Raw genomic sequence first — 17,732 nt, 5'->3', positions numbered from 1 at the left:
ATTGTTACACGAATAGAAACAATGTTCAATTAATTACGGTGTGTTATATTTTATCAAAAAGTAAGAGCTATTTTTTATGACAAAAAAAAAAAAAAGAAAAAAGGCCACTGTCTTTTTTTTTTTTTTTCCACACGAGACGTTTTTGTTGCTGTTGCCGATAACAATTACGACAATGAATGGTTTTAGATTATGAAAACATTGTGTAGGAAGAGAAAACACTTGCTTCAGCAGAACATGGGTTAAGAATAAGTTTGATTTGAAAATAAGGGTGGAGAGAAAGAGGGAAAGGGTGGAGAGAGAAAGAGGGTGGAGAGAGAAAGAGGGTGGAGAGAGAAAGAGGGAGGAGAGAGAAAGAGGGAGGAGAGAGAAAGAGGGTGGAGAGAGAAAGAGGGTGGAGAGAGAAAGAGGGTGGAGAGAGAAAGAGGGTGGAGAGAGAAAGAGGGTGGAGAGAGAAAGAGGGTGGAGAGAGAAAGAGGGAGGAGAGAGAAAGAGGGAGGAGAGAGAAAGAGGGAGGAGAGAGAAAGAGGGAGGAGAGAGAAAGAGGGAGGAGAGAGAAAGAGGGTGGAGAGAGAAAGAGGGTGGAGAGAGAAAGAGGGTGGAGAGAGAAAGAGGGTGGAGAGAGAAAGAGGGTGGAGAGAAAGAGGGAAAGGGTGGAGAGAAAGAGGGAAAGGGTGGAGAGAAAGAGGGAAAGGGTGGAGAGAAAGAGGGAAAGGGTGGAGAGAAAGAGGGAAAGGGTGGAGAGAAAGAGGGAAAGGGTGGAGAGAAAAAGGGAAAGTGATGATGAAAAGGTGTAGAAAAGATAAAACAAAATGCATGAGTTATCTCCTCATATGATCACTACTTAACGCCAACAACCCTGAATCATTACTTTTGTTACCATAATACCGCATTCACATCATGGAGTTGAACCTACTTAATAAATTCCCTCAAGCATTTTTTCATGAAAATTGTATATATGCGTGCGTGTGTGTATAATTTTTTTTATACTTAATACAAATGCAAAAACAGAAAAAAGTTCATTGAATTGAATTTGGTATTATAAAAAGTTCCATATTGTAAAAAAAAAAGTGATAGGGGAATGGGGAAGAGCTAAGTAAAACCCAAAGAAAAGAAACGATTGAACCAAATTAAAATGCCTATTTGGGTGTGTTAGTACGGACCCTTCCAACCCTAATCCAGATATAGATCGCCCACTGTTTTCTCAGAATAGGTGGATTTGTATTACTGTACACAGATTCGAAAAAAGTTGTCAAAAAAACAAATATATAACAAATAAATGTTATCAAAGGCAAGAGAAGTTACTTTTCTACCTAACTGGATGTTTTTAGTGTTTTTATTCAATGTAATATGTTTATTCAGCTCGAAAAACATACAATGTTTACTGATGTATTGGAAAATTTTAAATGGCGCCCGAATCTCTCTTTGACACGGTAAGTTTGGGAAAAGGAGTTATAAATAAAAAACTAGACAAAATACGGTTAAAAAAACTCGCTTATTATGTTACCGTAACATAGGCCGACATATTCGGTGGGTTTTTAACAGTATTTTGCATATTTGTTTTATTTTTAACTCCTTTTGCCAAACTTACTGTGTCAAAGAGAAATCTGGGCGCCATTTTAAATTTCAATTGGCGAGAGCCTTCCATTTCAATTGATGCCAGATGGAGATCAGAGCATTGATGATGTAAAGATAAGAGCTTGGTTTTAGATGCATTAAAAGTAACCAGCCACCTCTTCCCCCACTGTACCATGTGCTCAAGATCAGAGGAGAGAGAATTAGAGAGAACTTTGTCATTTACAGCCATAGATGGTCGTGTCATCAGCATAGAAGCCAACGAATGATTTAAGTATGTGTTTTGTGAGATCATTGATGTATATCAGGAAGAGAGTTGGGCTCAGGATGAACCCCTGAGGGACTTCAGCATTAATACTCTGGGCCTCTGATTTCTGCCCATCAACCACTACTCTTATGAGCCTAGCAGAGAGAAATGATTTAATAATTGAGAAAACATTTCCAGTTATACCGTAGCTGGAAATCTTGTGTAGTAGGCCTTTATGCCATACCTTATCAAAGGCCTTTGATATGTCAAGAGCAATTGCCCTAGAAAGGAAGCCTTTGTCAAGAGATTTACTAATCCCAGGAGATATAACCGTTAACACATCTGCTGTAGATCTAGCAGAATGGAAACCATATTGCGTGTCACTAAGAAGGTTATTTCTGCTGAGGTGGTTGACTACTATTTAATATGGATTCCAGCAACTTATTCATGACACACAGGAGACTTATTGGTCTGTACTGAGAGGGAGATGACTTTTTACCTGAATTCTTAAATACAAGGCATACTGATGAGGTTTTCCAGGGTGTTGAAAAGCACTTCTCCTTAAGACAACGCTTAAACAGTTTCGTAAGTATGGGGGAAAGTTCTGGTTGAAGCTTTTTCAACACTATAATTGGAATGCCGTCAGGGCCAGTTGCTTTACTGGAATCAAGGGTCTTGATTAACTTGGCGACCTCACGCACAGATATTTGTATATTGCATAGCGTATTGTCTGTTATAGGAGGAAATGTTGCATAGCGTATTGTCTGTTATAGGAGGAAATACGGGGAGTTGATGGCCTTGGTTGCATAGGGTAGAATTAGCTGCAAAGTTCTTGGTAAATAGTTTGGCCTTGTCTGATGCTGACAAGATGACCTCAGGTTCATTGATGATGGTTGGGATAGAACGCACGCTTCTGTTCAGGATCCTGTTTGCTATTTGTCAAAACTGGTGGGAACCAAGCCGCTGCTCAGCTACTTTTGAATTTAACGGACTGAGCATAAAGCTCTCTTGCATTTTTTATTACTCTTTTATAGTGGTTGCTGGCAGTCCTGAAAACATGTATTACGTTGGTAGCTATGGAAAAAGTGATTTCTATGTGCGATGGCAGCAGCATATTCTGGGGAGAACCATGGCTGGCTGTTAGGTTTTTGTCGGAATTTTTTTAGATGGTATGAATTGGTCTATGCCTACAATTAACCATTCGGTCAGGTCTGATACTATAGAGGACACATCCTTTTTAAAAATGGAATGCAGAGGTAGATCAGATATAAACGTACGGAAGCTATCCCAGTCAGCAATAGAGTATCGATATACAGTACTGTGGAGAGGTACGTCTGAAGACTTATAATGTTTCATTACTTACACAATTTCTGGTTTAAACATTGGAAATTTTACATAAAGGGTATTCAGAGATAGGGCAAGCTTTTTAATCGGTTTGGGTGGAAAATTTGAGCTACCAATATATAAATGTATGTATGTATGTTTGCATGTCCGCCTAAAACCTTCGACAGAGGCGATGGATTTTCACAAGATCAGTATTGTTTTGAAGCTCGACCCTTCAGATGACAAATATTGAAAAATTGGCCAAAAACATTTATTTCTTCATCCTCAACTGGGCACTTTTCTACAGGGAAGGGATCGCTTTTTTCACCGATATTTTTGAAAGTCATCCCCTCTTTTCGATTGTCTAGCCTTAATTTAAACTTACATCACTTCAGGTTTGGTGGTGGTCGTAACACCAAAGACGTCACGTTTTTTTTCCCCCCCATTCTTGTCCTCCTGTAGTACGGGTTCGAGCCTGCCTTCCTACTACCACTTTTTTGGCGAGCGTTTTGCTAATCATCTCCGAAACTTCGAGATTACTCTTAGTCGGCACCTTTCACCACAATATCGCATTCACACCATGGGGTCCTCATTTACAATGCCTCCCCATGCGATAGAGTTAGACACAAGGATTGTTTAACGTGGAGAAAAGGAACAAAAATAAAATTGTTTCTGTCGTGAAGGATTTCTCCTCCACTGAGAGGGAATAAGAAATTGAAGTGAAGCGTCTGAAGAACAGATAATACATATCGATCTTGGCCCGAAGGCCAAGAGGACCTCAAACGTTTTAAATGTGTAAAAATTAATAAATATGTGCGAGTGTAATTTTTTTAAATTTTAATTTTATTATTTTTTAAAGGCCAGTTCCTATTTTTTCTATTCTAATTGTACCAATTCTTTCACATTTGTTTTTTTTCCTGGTCAATTTTCTTGTGCGGGGTACGGCTTAGCCAGTCCTAGGTGCACCCTCCTTGGCATTACCTTCTCCGTCAGAAATGCGGGTTGGTTTGGTGTTTATTAAGATATAGTTGACGGATCGATTTTGTAAATATAGCGTTTAAAGCAAAATAAAATATTACGTACTTAATGGTCATGTCGAAAATAGTAATATATGCAAACATTACGAAAATTTATTGAATATAAAAACTGCTATTGTGATTTTTAGTAAAAAAAAAAAAAAAAAAAAGTATTGCTTTCAACAAATATCACAGCCATGACTAATCTAAAATATTCGTTTTCGAGTTATGTCCCCTGCGTTTAGACTCCTACTGTCTACTTTATAACGTCTGAGAAAAATGCAATTTTACCCAATTTTCCGTAAAATTTACTTTTAACAAAAATAACTTTCTACTTGAGTAAATTTTGCATATATTACTATTATCGGCATGATAATTAAGTACGTAATATTGTTTCTGCTTAAAACATTTGAAAAAAAAAATCGATCTGTCGACTGTATTTTAACAAGTACTGTTGGTTTATACCGGTCGTCTGAATCGCCCTCCTAATAAATACCGGCTGTTCATTCGTGGCTACTTTAGTACCCGACCAAGACTGCCCTCCCCCACCTCTTAGGGAACTTGTCTCCCACACACGCCTTCCGGCCTTGTGCCAAATTTTGCAGCAGTGGGAACCAAATAAAAATCTCTACTGATATCACATCTGACTGCCATTCTTTTGTGTCGGAGAAAACAGGGGGAGAGGTGGGGGAAGGGTAGAAGGAACAAGTTTTGTTTTTTCGTTATTTCATGTTTTCGAAAGTTTTAATATCAGAGGATTTGTCTATTTTTTAATTAATTCAATTCTCGAATACTTTAATTCTTTAATGTTTATTTTAGGAAAACAAGAATGTTATTCAAAGTCGACATTTTCTTCGAGAAATAGAACAGCAAATCGTTCGAAATCTTTTTTGCCAACTTTAATCGAAAGTCTGAAAACTTCTGATGAAAAAAAATATTCGAAAAGTGGCCATTTATTATTTTTTTTAGAACTTTTATGAGATTTCAAATTGAATCTTTGTTAATATTCTTTAATAAAAAAAAAAAATGAATTATCTGTAACAGGAAGTTCTTTTGTGTTTAATAAATGAACATGCTGAACAAGAACACTGCTTTAAAATAAAAAAAAAAATAAAAACTAGACAAAATACTGTTAGAAATTCGCTTAATATGTTACCATAACAGACCGACATATATTCGGTGGGGTTTTAAAACTAGACAAAAGTCTAGTTTTTGTAATTAAAACTCATTTTCCCAAACTTACCGTGAATCGGGCACCATTTTTAATTTTCCAATACATCGGTAAACACTATGTTCTTCGAGCTGAATAAACATGTTACATTAAATAAAAACACTATAAAAATAGCCACTTTGGTAGAAAAGTAACTTATCTTGCCTTTGATAACATTTGTTATATATTTTTTTTTACAACTTTTTCAAATCTAGGTGTACAGTAATACAAACCCAGAATGACTTTCCAAATAACATTATTTCAGCACGGATCAATAAGCACTAGTGCCCGGTGCCGTTTTAGTTGAGGACCATTTCAGACGAAGAATCGGTAGGGTGCTCGTGCGTTTATGCTATGATGCTTTTTTTTTTTTTTTTTTTTTTTTTAATAGCATTTTCAAGTTTAATTCAATTTTTTACCATATTTTTTTTATTTATTTATTAAATTGTTAGGTGAAAGTACAGAATGGTTATAAAACACTCCTATTAAGAATAACTTTTTAAATAACGTTATTTCAGCGCGCTAACAGATGCAAAAGTACCATCGGTTGTATCCAATCAAAAGAAAAGAGGAAGCATACAATAACAAGTAGTAATACTATTAAAATGCCAGAAAAGGAAACATTTTAAACATGACCAAGAAAGCCATGGAACTTATGCAGAATATGAACCGTGCTTTTTTTTTTTTTCATAGGATTTTCAAGTTAAAATTCCATTTTTACAGTATCCTTTAATAGAATTGCTAGATGAAAGTACAATACTTATACACTTATGTTGCCGTGCTGAAACAACATTTTGAAAGCCGTTTTTAACATGGGGAGGGAGGGTGTTTTGTAACTATTATGTACTTTCACCTATAAAAAAAAAAAAAAGAAAAAAAAATAGCACGGTAACACAAGTGCATAAGCACCGAAAGTACAGAATAGTTATAAAACACCTTCCAAGTTAAGATGAGTTTCTAAATAATAACGTAAATGGGTACTGTGCATCTATGTTACGGCGCTGCTGCTGAAATAACATTTAGAAACTCATTCTTAATATGGGGAGGGAAGGGTGTTTTGTAACTATTCTGTACTTTCACCTAAACGTAAAACTTGAAATATTAAAAAAAAAAAAAAAAAAGCATGGTAACAGAGATGCACAAGCACCGGTTACTGTTTCAGTACGGTCCGTATTCTACATAATTACCAAAGTCATAAACTCGAAGACAAACAAAAAAAGTATGTTCGCGTCGAAGAATTTCACATCAGACGAGCGACGCACACCCACAGCACACCTGCTCGTTTCTCTCTCGCTTAAATATATTGAGAACTCCATTCGAGAGACGGGCACAATAATTGGGCGTACAAATGTCGAATTTGAGACGAATTAAATACTAAAAATAAATAACTGGGACACTTACCCGGGTGTGATGATAAAAGTTGTTTTGGGCCATGTGAGATGAATGAATGAGACACGCGCTAGAAAAATGGTTGCGTTAAAAAAATGTTAGATTTTATAAGTACCTTCCTATATTACGAGAATTTTTGCAATTTTTTAAAGAAAACTAATATTCTTATGTTTTAACATATCCTAAGAGGAAGAAGAAAACGTCTGTATATCTTAATATAGAATAAATAAATAAAATAAAAAGAGTTCTGTTTCAAACTCAGCACCCCCGACCCTAAGCAGAGCGTGAGAGGAGGAAGGGGAGGTTTAGATAGAGAGAAAAAGTGTTTCCTTTAGTTTTAAAGAGAAAGAGAATCTGACGGTGCCGGGCTGCTGCTGATGCTGGCTTGGAGTGGAAGAGAAAAGAAATATGTCACACTCTGAATTAGTCAGTTGGTAGCACTTGTTATATATATTTGAAAAATGTGTTTTTATGTCCGGCATTTCGCCTATAATCAAATTATCTCCATCTTTATAAAGTTAGGCATGTTTATATATTTGTATGTACCGGATTCACTCCTAAACTAATTAAACACCCATTGTCAATTTTGGAACACAGCTGCTAGGTGTAAGGAGTCTAAATGTAGGCTATACTTAGTTTTATGAAAAAGTCAGATATCTTATGTCGAAATTAGTGTAAATTCCAAAAATTACGAAAAATGATCCCGTAGATATGCAAGATCTAGTTTAAAAAAAAAAAAAAAAAAAAAAAAAAAAAAAAATCATACATACTACCGGTCCGACATTTTGAAATGGCGGATTTTATAATTGAAAGCAAGAAAAGCACAGTAGATAACTCAGTTGGTCATTGTAATTATTTTTCTATTAGATAATTTTTCGTAATTTTTGGAATTTATACTAATTTCGCCATGATACGGGAGTATGTAATAATGTTTTTACCAGAATTGTTTCAAATCCTATTATTCTGCAGAAGAAACTCATATTATATATATTATTATTTAATTGGAATTCATTATTGAGACGAGTATTATTTATAAATTAAGTCAGGAGATTCGGAGTTCCTATCCTGTTGCGGTTACTACCTGACGAAGGCCGGAGGATTAGTTGGCCGAAACGTCGTGAAACAACAACTAAGAAAGATGAGAATAATAGTCCGCAATAAACCTCATATTATTTTGGCAGATAAATATATATATTTTTTTTAATATAATATTTACTCTATCCTGGGCCAAAAAAGAGAGAAAAAACATCCTTCTAAACCGAGTCATTTTATTTATTTAGTTTTACTCTAGAGTGCTCTTTGGGAAAGGGTTGAATACCCCTACCTTGTGTCTAACTTTGCTCTTGTGGGGAAAAGGTTGGTTGGTTGTTTTTGTTTTACGGCATATCAACCCTTTTCGGGTTATTTAATGCCGAATCCAAAGATTTTGAAGAAAAATTTTTTAATAGAATATATTTATTGTTTTCAAATCATTTTCTATTTAACCCATAGTTGGGACCCTAACAGGTACTACCACTCCAAGTCAGAGTGGACCTGGGAGCAATGGTAATTAAAGGGTGGCTCCACACTCCCCAAAGCCCACAAGCTGGGGCCTCACCACTGGATATAGTTTGAGGTCATATCCAGGACCCCCATTGAGGGACTTTTACCCTCTGCAGGGGGGGCAGTGCAGTGCAGTGGGTGTATTCTAATGCCCCATGGACAGGGCCTGTGGGGAAAAGGAAGAAAATAGAACTATTTCCGGCCTTCCATTTTAGGATAAAGTCGTAGCGTCATTCTTACAGAAAACAAAACAAAACAAAACAAAAATTCTTGTTCACCCCCCTACCCCGCAGTCCCCCACCCACCCAAAAAAAGCATATTGCCAATAAGAGATTACTATTTGGGGCCATGTGAGGAGAACAACGATATTTTTGTTCACATTACATTCAAACTTCTGCATATTAGTACAGTCAAGGAAACAAGAAACAGGAAGAGAATTCCAAAATCTAGTAGTCCGAGCGAAAAAGCTATTAGAGTAGAAGACTTTCTCATATCTAGGGATCTCAACAGTGAAGAGGTGGGATTTTGCTACTAGACAAGGGGAGCACAAGTACAATGTGTTCGTCAGAGAACATTCAATTAAAATACTTGTAATACCCTGTATTACAAGTATTTTAATTGAATGTTCTCTGTATTATTAATAATACAGTAGACTGCCTCCTCCTTTGAAGCGCCCTCACTGGGAAATGCCTCATCGGTCGTAGTGTAATGATAACTAAAGGCATTTGTTTAATTACGTCATCGTTCGAAATCGAAAGGATTTGGAACTCTCAGTTAAAAAATCATTCATGGCTTGAATTAAAGTTTAAAATAAGAAAACATGATTATGGCTAATCTGCTCTTCTAAACTTAATGAAAACAATTTTATACGCGTCCCTGTTATATGAAACAACCTTCCCCCCCCCCCCAACACGCGTCGCTTATTCAACCGTGATTAAAAATAAAAATAAAACTCATAGAACGCCGGAATGATTCGCAGTTTTCATTCACCAAATTGCCAAAAAGAAAGAAAGAAAGAAAGAAAGAAAGAAATACGACGAGAAAACTACAAGAAAAAAATTATCAATGAACTTTTGACAGTTCAGCGTAGAGGAATGACAGTTTATAAAAAAAAAAATACAAATAACAAGGAAAAGAAAACGAACGCATAAGTCGATAGAGAAAAGCTTTTCAGATAGTTCATGATAGTGCGATCTTTAGCCGGTGAATGGGAAGGGCGCCAGTTGAAGCGTAACCTACTTCGCGTGATTTAAGTGTAAGCGTGGTGAGTTCGATCCTAACTAGGTGACCTTTATTCCTATCCATATCAAGAGAATGCCAGAAATTGATATACCTGCTTATGTTTTAAGAGACCTCTCACTCTAATAACTCGTAAGTTGAGTCTAAAAGGTGAAATAACCCCATCTATTCGAGGGGAATAAATTACTTCATGACCTTTCGAAATTTGAACGGGATTAGGAAGCATTTAAACTGTCGAATACTGTCAACTTTTTTTTAAAAGTGACCTTATTTTTTTACAAGGGAGTCGCCACTTATCAAGGCTCGAAGGCCACTGAAGGATAAGGGTTGATGAATGTAAAGTGGTAGTGTAGTAATCGATAAATGGTGTAGATTGGGTAAAATTTGGATTGTTTAAGGGGACGGCTCAAACAAGAACTTGTTTACATTGGACTTGAAGGTAACCATATTGGAGAGGGGGAAATAAATACAGACTTGACAAGATTTTAGTTATCTGACTTCTTAAGCACGAAAGCAAACTTAATTATTTTTATTTATTTACTAGAGAAAGTTATAGTCGGCGTAAAATACGCATAAATATTATATTTTAATGAATGCAGAATTCTTATTTATTATAAACAGAAATACCGTAACGTTAAATTCTTTGAAAAAAAAAAAAAAGATGAAAAAAAAAACGAAAACTGAAACACATGCATGAGAGTATTATGTTTTTTTTATTCACTTTTTTAAAGTAAAAAAAAAAAATACCTGATCTGAGATCGAAACCAAAACCTAAAGACAGTAAGTCAAGTACGATAACCATTACACCAGGTTGACATGACTTTCAAAGAGGGTTTTTAAACCAACTGATACTTAACATAAGGAAGCTGTCATATATTATGACTGCGCATCCGCGGTCGTGAAACAGTTAACAGATAAAAATCCGATGCCCTCCCACGTACCAATTTTTAATTTTTTACTACATAGCAGCCCTTTTTTCCAGATGAAAACAGACTAAAAAGTTTTCCACACGTCTGAATATCCTATATACCGAGTTTCAAATCTTTAGATCAAAAATTCGTTAAGTATATAGATTGAGAAGTGTACACACACACACACACACACACACACACACACACATTCTCACTTTTATAGATATACTAGCAGTTCAGCCCGACGTTGCCCGGGTGTTTGGAAGTGTATGTTGAGCAAAAAAAAAAAAAAAAAAAGAAAAAAAAAAGGTCAATTTTTATAACTTTGTATGCAAGGATCCATGGCGCAGTGGCTAGAGTACTTGGAAAAATCAATTGTAAAAGTGATATTCTCCTGAAGGTTGAAGGTTCAATTCTCAACGTGGGCAACCGAAAAATATAATTGTGAATTACTTAGGACCTCTACCCAGTCATGGCTGACGGAACAAGAGCATGCTACCCCCATGAAGTAAATAAAGGGTTCCACTCGAAATTCCATCCAAATTCCTGAGCTCGACAGAAACATTCGTGAGTCCGACAAGATATACCGGAAGAAGGTCGGAAGTATTGCCAGGGCTGCTGCAAAGAAGGTAGGCTTTCTCTACCGTGCTAGAAAATTACTAACACCCGAAAGTATCCTGTACCTCTATAAGGTCACCATTCGCCCATGTATGTAGTATTGCTGGTGCATCTGCTACTAGTCTCTCGCTCCTAGACAAGGTTCAAAAGAGAGTCGCCAATCTGATAGGCCCTGAACTGGCATCTAAGCTTAAGCCTCTGTCCCATCGACGAAATGTTGCATCCTTCCACCTGTTCAACAAGTATTTTAATGGTGAATGCTCTGGTGAACTGCAGACACTTGTGCCCCTACGACGTAGACACCCTCGACAAACCCGACAGGCAGAGGGATGCAACATTTCGTCGATGGGACAGAGGCTGAAGTTTAGATGACAGTTCAGGACCTATCAGATTGGCAACTCTCTTTTGAACCTTGTCTAGGAGAGAGAGACTAATGGCAGATGCACCAGCCCAAATATGACAACAATACTCCATACATGGGCGAATGGTGGCCTTATAGAGGTAAAGGATACTTTCGGGCGTAAGTAGCTTTCTAGCACGGTAGAGAGAACCTACCTTTTTTGCAGCGGTCCTTTATTTAATATTATTTTTTTTGTTTGTTTCCAACCTAAATTTCCCCATTTTTAATCTGGAAATAAATCAAACTCCCCAAAATGTCTAACTTTGCCCGCACAGGGAGGGGGCTAGTAAATAGGGATATCTATCTATCTATAATATATATATATATATATATATATATACACACACACACACGCACAAAAGGAAATGCAGCACACGGGATGTGTGGTGTGATGAATTGCTTAGAAAATAGGGTTTGGGTGTGTGCGTAAAAATAGTGATTCTCAAGGTTATCTGCAATTTGATGGTTTATGGTGGCCACCACCCGTGCCGTAGGATACAAGAACTGGGTGACAATTTGAAGTGTGTGTGTGGGGGGGGGGTAGATGTTTTACATTATTTGTATAGGGAATCCAGATAAAGTGTAACAGCGTTTAGTTTGAACAGTATCACTGATCATGTTACACTGGGAATGTGACGAGGAAAAATTATTTGAAAGGTTATAGACGGACGAGAATAAGGGAGAGAGAAAAAGAGAGAAAAAAGGGCAAGAGAAAGGAAAAGAAAAGGGGAGAGTGAGAGAGAGAGAGAAAGAAAGAGAGTGAGGGAGATAGAGAAAGAGGTCAAGAGAAAAAGAGGGCAAAAGACAAGGCGAGACAAATAGAGAGAGTGAGAGATAGGAGGCAATAGAGAAAAACAGAGGGGAAATATAGTAAAAAAGAGAGAGAGAGCGAAAGAGAGAGAGAGAGAAAACAGACAAAAGAAAGAGAGAGAGAGAAAGAGAGAGGATGATAGAGAGAACAAACAACAGAGGCAGCACAGGAAAGAGAGCAAACAAGACTTAGATTGAGGAACAGCTGGTAAAAGTTCAGCCAGATTTACTGAATTCAACATAAAAAAAAAAACAAAACAAACATCCTAAAACATTCTTTTAAAGAAACTTTTCTTGCAGGTCAGCATGAACTTTGCAGCAAATCTAATTACAATTCTAATTAAATGTAGAAGGGCTAAAAGGGACTGCGTTCCCTACTTTCAAAGCAGCCTTCCCTTACAATCTGGGTAAAACCTGCAAAGTCTCCCAAGAAAATAGAGACCGATTTTAATTATTTTCGACTTCAAAGAGGGTTAACTTATACAGAAAAGCAGTCGATTCTTAAATAACTTGTCTAGAAATTATCTTTTGTATATTTTCATTTCTTTTCTGTAAAAAAAAAATAAATAAAATTTAGAAAAATAATGAACGTTTAATTCTTTAAAAAAAAAAGTTTTTTTTTACATTTTCACCCCAAACAAGGCATATTGCCACTTTGTTGTAGGGGGCTACTATCAGGGACATAAGCATCAGGGGTACTGTGTAGGGAGTTGGGCAGCAAGATGTCGGTTCACGTTACACTTGAACTTCTGTGCTTAGCTGGATACATCTGCTAGTATATATATACATATATATATATGTATGCGTGTGTGTGTGTATATATATTTATGTGTGTATATATATATATGTATATATATATGTGTATATATATATGTGTGTATATATATATATATGTATATATATATGTGTGTGTGTGTATATATATATATATATACATATATATATGTGTGTGTGTGTATATATATATATATATACATATATGTGTGTGTGTATATATATATATATATACATATATATGTGTGTGTGTGTGTATATATATATACATATATATATATGTGTGTGTGTGTGTATATATATATATATACATATATATATATGTGTGTGTGTGTGTATATATATATATATATATATATATATATGTGTGTGTGTGTATATATATATATATATATATATATATATATATGTGTGTGTGTGTGTGTGTGTGTGTGTGTATATATATATATATATATATATATATATATATATATATATATATATATATATATATATTAGTGTTGGGACGATTAATCGAAATCGGGAATTGGAAAATTCAAAACTTTTGGGGGGTATTGGAATGAGAAAAATTTTGCCAATTTTCTGATGCCAAAAAACGATTCCCTTAATTATCTTTATTTTATTTGATTTTGGTTCAAGAAAAATCTTCCACTGCTGATAGTAATAATAAAATAATAAATATTTATTGATTTAAACTTCCAGTAAAACTAAAATCCATGGATCACCCCCACCTCATAAGTGTGTTTTTACGTTTGAGAAAATATATGCACAATTAAAATGGATTTTTAAGGTAATCAGGACAAAATAACCATTTTATGTATAAAATCTTTAGATTTTTTAATAAATATCGAAATTGGAATCGGTAATTGTATCGGAATCAGGAAAAATATTGGAATCGTCCTATCATTAATATATATATATATATATATATATATATATATATATATAAAAGTGAACGTGTCTGTGTATCTGTGTGTCTGCGTACATTTCCCTATGCAATAACTATGTCAATTTTAAGTCTACAGACTCGAAATTTGATATACTGGATACTGAGATTTGGGAAAATCTTTTTGATCGGTTTTCGGCCAGAAAGTTGGCTGTTAAGGGGTCAAAGTTCAACGATTTGACCTTTGAGAACTCTACCAAACTCCTCCGAAAATTTTAGGTCTAAACACTTGAAATTTTAGATATAGGTTCCTTGGACATGGATCTAACTTAATAACTTGATTTGAGCCCAAAACAATAAATTTTAAGGGGTCATAATAGGGGGTCAAAGTTTAAAAAAATTAACCGCTTTTCTGTTTTTTTTTTGGGGGGGGGGGCTCAACATACACCTCCAAACACCTGGGCAACGCCGGGCTGAAATGCTAGTATACACACACACACACACACACACACACACACACACACACACACACACACACACACGAACACACAGATTAATCACTTGTTATTTTCAAGGTAAGTACTCAACATAGCTCCAATGTCTGCTCCCCTCTTTAAAACATTCATAATAAAGAGTTTCTTTCCAAGAACTTTCTGTGGAACGCAATACAGTTGAACTGCTTCCCTGCTGGCTACAACATGGCCATCTTCATATTCAGGTTTAATGTTAACAAATACCCATCATAAACCCGTCCCCATAAGCAATCAAATTTTGTGCATTTCGTTCATCATTTACAATTTTCTCATGATATTACTTCATCATTAATTTGACTCAATCCATCTTATTGACCCTTATCCTCGAGTGGTTTTGGTCTTGATAAGCGGTGACTCTACAACACAAAGAGATTCAAAGGGATATCGACTTCTTGTGTCTTCTCAGATGATATTTTTCTAGCGTTCTCATAAGAATCCAAAGCGTATCCATTCCGTTCATCATTTCCAATCCTCTTATAATATTCTTCAACTCTTATCCTCGGGTGGCGTTTGGCCTTGATAAGGGGCGACTCATTAATGAAAAGCAAAAGTTAGTAAACGCTTTTTGTTTTTATTTTTTTAATGTACTTTAAAATTCATTGAAAAACTGCTGCCCTAATATCGGAAACAACAATTTGGAATGACTAGAATCTCAATGGGGCGATAAGTGGCTGAAGAAGCACTTTGTAAACGTAATTTAGGCCACACAAATCGCCAATTGGCAGATTAATTCGTCCTCAAATATTTTATAAATAACGCAGGAAGCAAGTTTTATTTTATGGTAATCATATCACTTTCATTGACTGACTCTAATGCCACAGAAATTCCACGGTGGTTTACCTAACCTTTTTTTTTTCTTCTTTTTATTTATTTATTTTTTTTTTTTTTTTACCCCCAAACAAGGCATATTGTCATTTGGAACATAAGAGACTACTATTTATGATCGTGTCTAACAGGGGACTGTGGGGAGTTGAGCAGCAAGACGTCTGTTCACATTACATTTAAACTTCATCAGGTTAGTACTTGTCAGGAAAGCAGGAAACAGGGAGGGCATTCTGAAGTTTAGCAGTCTTATAGTAAAGATGCTTGTTAGTCAAATAGTGAAGTAGACATCTTGGAATTTGATCTAACCGTGGCCATGTTAGTTGCAAATGCAGTTTTTTTTTTTTTTTTTTTTTTTTCACGAAAGCTATTTCGGTACATATTAATCTGGAACAATAAAGATCAAAGAAGTTTGTTTCTAGGTAAGGAAAAAGAAAGGGACATGAAAGTGATATCTTTTATTGTATGAAATAAAATTAAAATGTGTTCTACACTAACGGGGTGGGGGCGATCTTGCCCGGTCGTGAAATACGCTTAAATATATTTTAATTCATGCAGGTTTTGTATTTATTACTACTACACAACGCCGAGTCAAACACAAAATCGAGTACACTCAACATCGTCTTACAATCAACGCTTATCTTGTGAACTCGGAGTATGGGAAATTCCGATATGCACAAAACAAAATCACTGAAAAAAAAAAAAAAAAAAAAAATACCCTTACTAAGGTAAGGATAATCAGTAAACGTTGGATAAAATGATGGTTAAAATTATTACGAACTTGCCAGGATTCGAACCTGGAATCTTCTGATCCGTAGTCAGACGCGTTATCCATTGCGCCACAAGTCCTGTCCGTATGCCGAAAGAGGTTACTACAACTCTATACAGACAGTGGTAAATTCCATTGACATAGGCACGTAACTTTTTCAACAATTGCACGAAACGGCCCCAAAACCCTTATTTCGGGCTTTTTGTGTGACTCGGTGTTGTTCGTTACGAACCATATATAGATAAGGACAATCTAGGGACTCACACCTTTCAGGGGGAAAAAGAAATTTTCAATTCGGTGCATCCGTTCGAAAGTGTTATTGGTATGTATATATATATATATATATATATATATATATATATATATATATATATATATATATATATACACACATAAATAAATAAATAAACATTTACAATTTTATTAATATAACATTACATATATATATTATACTAGCAGGGGTGCCCGGCGTTGCTCGAGTGTTTGGAGGTGTATGTTGTGCAAAAAAAAAAAAAAGCAAAAAAACAAAAAAAAAAAAGGTTAATTTTTAAAAACTTTGACCCCTATTATGACCCCTTAAAATTTATTGTTTCGGGCTCAAATCACTTTATTAAGTTAGATCCATGTTCAAGGAACCTATATCTAAAATTTCAAGTGTCTAGACCCAAAATTGTCGGAGGAGTTTGGTAGAGTTCTTAAAGGTCAAATCGTTGAAATTTGACCCCTTAACAGCCAAATTTCTGGCTGACACCCGTCACATCGATTTTCCCAAATCTCAGTACCCGGTATTTCAAATTTCGAGTCTATAGACTAAAAATTGACAGAGTTATTGCGTAGGGAAATGTACACAGACAGACAGACACACAGACAGACACGTTCACTTTTATAGATATATAGATAGATAGATAATATTACAGAGTTAATTCTCTAGCGAATATTATATATATAGTACTGATCTCAAAAGTTTAATAAAAATTGACTTAAGTGGCATCAGCTAGAAACGAAACCAAAACATTTAGTGCTTCCCTATCGTTTGAGCTAACCAGATAGATAGATTGATAGATATATAGATAGATAGATAGATAGATAGATAGATAGATAGATAGATAGATAGATAGATAGATAGATAGATAGATTTAAAAAAAAGGATTTAAAATTGAACCACTTCTAGCTAATGATTGAATTTGCTCATGCGTACTAAAACTAATAAAAATGTAAGAAAGTTGCATTTAAACTTGCCGACATATTTCTGCACACGTCATTCAAACAAATATTTTACTTGTTACAAACCATCCTTTTCGTATGATTACTATTTCCTGTTAATTTCAGTGTCATGTGACCAGTAGTTTAAGAGTTTAGCTGTTAAATATTTACACAGACATAGATCTACTGTTTTATTTGCACAGATAAGACAAATAATCGTAAATTAATTACACGTTCTGGCATTTTTAACAATAGCTAACAAAACAAAACAAAAAAAGGGATGGGAAAAAAATAAATATATAACAAATAAATGTTACCAAACGTAAGATAAGTAACTCATTTATATACAGTGATTTTTTTTTTTTACAAGTGAGTCATCACTTACCAAGGCCTGAAGGCCACTCGATGATGTGTATACAATGGTTATTGAGACAACAGTGTAGTAGTTTATAGTAGTGGAAATTGGAA

The 17,732-nt window shown here is 35.3% G+C and overlaps 1 protein-coding gene and 1 non-coding gene across 5 annotated transcripts in view; both read right to left on the bottom strand.

Annotated features, from left to right (window-relative positions):
• LOC145252481 (bifunctional 3'-phosphoadenosine 5'-phosphosulfate synthase-like) overlaps positions 1-17,732 on the bottom strand; it is a 357,476-nt gene that overhangs the window by 122,869 nt on the left and 216,875 nt on the right. The window contains exon 1 of one of the 4 annotated variants that reach the window (XM_080111911.1): positions 6,770-6,999. The exons of the other annotated variants lie outside the window; for them this stretch is intronic. Within the exon in view, the coding sequence (XP_079968037.1) occupies positions 6,770-6,802 (33 nt within the window). The 5' untranslated portion in view covers positions 6,803-6,999. Of the gene's footprint in view, positions 1-6,769; positions 7,000-17,732 lie in introns of those variants that run through there. 4 annotated transcript variants of the gene reach the window in all.
• Positions 16,069-16,141, bottom strand: Trnar-acg (transfer RNA arginine (anticodon ACG)). Its single transcript has one exon. It is a non-coding gene; the product is annotated as a tRNA-Arg (tRNA).

This window comes from Euprymna scolopes, chromosome 29, assembly GCF_053919585.1.
Source record: "Euprymna scolopes isolate OS-2025 chromosome 29, ASM5391958v1, whole genome shotgun sequence".
NCBI classification, from domain to species: domain Eukaryota; kingdom Metazoa; phylum Mollusca; class Cephalopoda; order Sepiida; family Sepiolidae; genus Euprymna; species Euprymna scolopes.
This window is presented reverse-complemented; position numbering and strand designations above follow the sequence as displayed.